Raw genomic sequence first — 3,803 nt, forward strand, 5'->3', positions numbered from 1 at the left:
AAAAAAAAAAAAAAAAAAAAAAGACCCTAAAAGCTCCTTTGTAAATTAGAAGATGTTAGTAAGCCACAGAATTATGGATCAACGATGACTGGTTCTGTGCCACAGAATTTAAGGCCATAGCGGCCAGGTGCGGTGGTTCACGCCTGTAATCCCAGCACTTTAGGAGACAGAGGTGGGTAGATCACCTGAGGTCAAGAGTTTGAGACCTGCCTGGCTAACATGGTGAAAGCCCATCTCTACTAAAAACTACAAAAATTAGCTGGGTGTGGTGATGGGCTGCTGTAATCCCAGCTACTTGGAAGGTTGAGGCAGGAGAATTGCTTGAACCTGGGAGGCAGAGGTTGCAGTGAGCCCAGAATACACCACTGCACTTCAACCTGGGCAACAGAGGGAAGCTCCATCTCAAAAAAAAAGGCTAGGTGCAGTTGGCTCACGCCAGTAATCCCAGCACTTTGGGAGGCCAAGGCGGGTGGATCAAGAGGTCAGGAGTTCAAGACCAGACTGACCAACATGATGAAACCCCATCTCTACTAAAAATACAAAAATTCGCTGGGCGTGGTGGTGCACGCCTGCAATCCCAGCTATTCAGGTTGAGGCAGGAGAATTGCTTGAACCCGGGATGCGGAGGTTGTAGTGAGCCGGGATTGTGCTACTGCACTCTAGGCAACAGAGTGAGACTCCATCTCAAAAAAAAAAAAGAATAAGGCCACAGCTAGTCCTACATGCAAGTCCAGAATAGAACTAACTGCTTGAAACCACATTGCCTTCTCAACTTTCTCTTCTGCAGGTTATTGAGGTGGTGATCCGCTCAGAAGAAGGGCTCTCAAGGGACATGGTGAAACACCTGAACAGCATTGAAGAACAGATTTTGGAGAGTTTAGCATGGAGTCACAATTCTGCACTGTGGGAGGCTCTCCAGGTTTCTACAAACAAAGTTCCTACCTGTGAAGAAGTGAGTCTGGGCAAGGCTGATAATCCTGTCATTAAAAAATAACAGCTTTATTGAGAGATAATTTATATACCATACAGTTCACCCATTTTAAGTGTGCAGTTCAGTGGCTTTAGTATATAAATAGATATGTGCAGCCATAACCACAATTTTAGAATATATTCATCACTTCAATAAGAAACCTACATCCTTGGGCTATCACTTCCCTACCCCCATGTCTTCTCCCTAGCTCTAAGTAACCACTGATCTGCCTTGTTTCCGTAAATTTGCCTGTTCTAGACATTTCGTATAAATGGAATCATAAAAATGTAGTCCCTTGTGACTGGGCTTCTGTCACTCATCATAATGTTTTTAAGGTTCATCTATGCTGTAGAATGTATCAGCATTTCATTTCCTTTTTTTTTTTTTAAGGCAGGGTTTCACTCTGTTGTCCAGGCTGGTGTGCAGTGACACAAACGTGGCTCACTGACTGCACCCTCAACTTCCTGGGCCCAAGAGGTCCTTCTGCCTTATTCTCCCAAGTAGCTAGGACCACAGGCACCTACCACCAACACCCACACCCAGTTAATTTTGTTGTTTGTTTTTTGTGTGTGTAGAGACAGGGTCTTGTCATGTTGCACAGGGTGATCTCAAACCCCTGAGCTCAAGTAATCCTCTTGTCTTGGCCTCCCAAAGTGCTGGAATTGTGAGTGTGAGTCACCACATCTGGCTCATTTCCTCTTTTTGCCAAGTAATATTCCATTGTGTGGTTGCTACATTTTATTTATTGATTCATCAGTTGATAAACATTTGAGTTGTTTCCACCTTTTGACTTTTTTTTTTTTTTTTTTGAGACAGGGTCTCACTCTGTCACCCAGGCTGGAGTGCAGTGGTGCCATCACGGCTCACTGCAGCCTTGACCTATGAGGCACAAGTGATCTCCACCTCTCAGCTTCCTACACCACCACACCTGGCTAACTTTTGAGGCTTTGTAGAAATGGGATCTCCCTATGTTGTCAAGGCTAGTTTTGAATTCCTAGGCTCAAGCGATCCTCCCACCTCAGTTTCCCAAAGTGCTGAGATTACAGGCATGAGTCACTGTACATAACCCGCTTTGGCTATTATGAATGATGCTGCTATGAACATTCAGGCACAAGTTTTTGTGTAAACATATATTTTCATTTTTCTTGGAGTGGAATTGCAGGTTCATATGGTAACTCTGTTTAAGCTTTTGGGAAAGTGTCTGACTGTTTTTTAAAGTGGCTGCACCATTTTATTGTTCCCAGCGACAGTGTAGAAAGATTCCAAATTTCTTCATATCCTTGCTAATGCTTGTTATTATCTGCCTTTTTAATTCTAGCCATTCTAGTAGGTGTGAAGTAATATCTCATTGTGGTTTTGGTTTGCATTTCCCTGGTGACTAATGATGATCAACATCTTTTTATGTGCTTATAAGCTGTTTGTGTGTCTTTGGAGAAATGTTCATTTAGATCTTTTGCCCATTTTTTAATTGTCTTTTTATTATTGAGTTATAAAAGTTTTTCATATATTCTAGATACAAATCCCTTGTCAGATAAATGATTTGCAAAACTTTTCTCCCATTTTCTAGGTTGTCTTTTCACTTTCTTGATGGTGTCTTTGGAATGCAAAAATTTTTAATTTTGATGGTGTCCAGTTTAGATATTTTTTCTTTTGCTTGTGCTTTTTAGCATCATGTCTAAGAAACTATTAAACTTATTTAAAAATTTTCTAATGTCTGTGTAAAGATTGAACACTTTTCATTTGTGGTATTTAGAATTCAATGAAAAATAGAGGCCAGGCTTGGTGGCTCACGCCTGTAATCCCAGCACTTTGAGAGGCCAAGACTGGTGGATTGCCTGAGGTCAGGAGTACAAGATCAGGCTGGCCAACATGGTGAAACCCCTTCTCTATTAAAAATACAAAAAATTAGCCGGGTTTGATGGCACATGCCTGTAATCCCAGCTACTTGGTAGGCTGAGGCAGGAGAATTGCTTGAACCCGGGAGGCAGAGATTGCAGTGAGCTGAGATTGCACCACCGCACTTCAGCCTGGGCAACAGAGCGAGACTCTGCCTTAAAAATAAATAAGGGCCGGGCGCGGTGGCTCAAGCCTGTAATCCCAGCACTTTGGGAGGCCGAGGCGGGTGGATCACGAGGTCAAGAGATCAAGACCATCCTGGTCAACATGGTGAAACCCCGTCTCTACTAAAAATACAAAAAATTAGCTGGGCATGGTGGCGCGTGCCTGTAATCCCAGCTACTCAGGAGGCTGAGGCAGGAGAATTGCCTGAACCCAGGAGACGGAGGTTGCGGTGAGCCAAGATCGCGCCATTGCACTCCAGCCTGGGTAACAAGAGCGAAACTCCGTCTCAAAAAATAAATAAATAAATAAATAAATAAACTGATTAATTAATTAAAAATCTAAAATGTGTGCCCAAAGTTACACAGAAGTTACATTTTTAATAGTAGTATCATGTGAGAAATTGAGGTATTTTTTTCCCCCTACTTCTGTTATTGTTTTGTAACTCCTATCTTTTGATTCTTTTTTGTTTTGTCTCCTTATGTACTTCCTTAATCTTTCTGAATTTTTCCCTAATCCCAAACTGCTAGAACTGTCCAAGGCCAGGAAGAATTGAAAAGAAGATGGTTTCTTAAAATCTCTCTTCCATGCTTCTTTGGTCTTTTGCAGAAGACTGTATTTTATTGGGCACTCTTCAGTATTCATCAGTTTATTTCCATTGAAGAACTTTGAACTCCTTCAAGTTCAAAAAAAAACCTGTGAATTTTAAGAAGCATCAATATTGAAGCCTTTTCTCTTATAACTTAGTAATTGTGTGACCTTTGGCAAATTTCAC

The 3,803-nt window shown here is 41.7% G+C and overlaps 1 protein-coding gene across 1 annotated transcript in view; it reads left to right on the forward strand.

Moving 5' to 3' along the window:
* RBL1 (RB transcriptional corepressor like 1) overlaps nt 1-3,803 on the forward strand; it is a 78,628-nt gene that overhangs the window by 38,570 nt on the left and 36,255 nt on the right. Inside the window, exon 15 of the mRNA XM_032295013.1 lies at nt 788-952. Coding sequence (XP_032150904.1) covers nt 788-952 — 165 coding nt within the window. The remainder of the gene's footprint in view (nt 1-787; nt 953-3,803) is intronic.

The sequence above is a fragment of the Sapajus apella genome, unplaced genomic scaffold (assembly GCF_009761245.1).
Source record: "Sapajus apella isolate SASKATOON/1434 unplaced genomic scaffold, GSC_monkey_1.0 scaffold33, whole genome shotgun sequence".
In the NCBI taxonomy this organism is placed as follows: domain Eukaryota; kingdom Metazoa; phylum Chordata; class Mammalia; order Primates; family Cebidae; genus Sapajus; species Sapajus apella.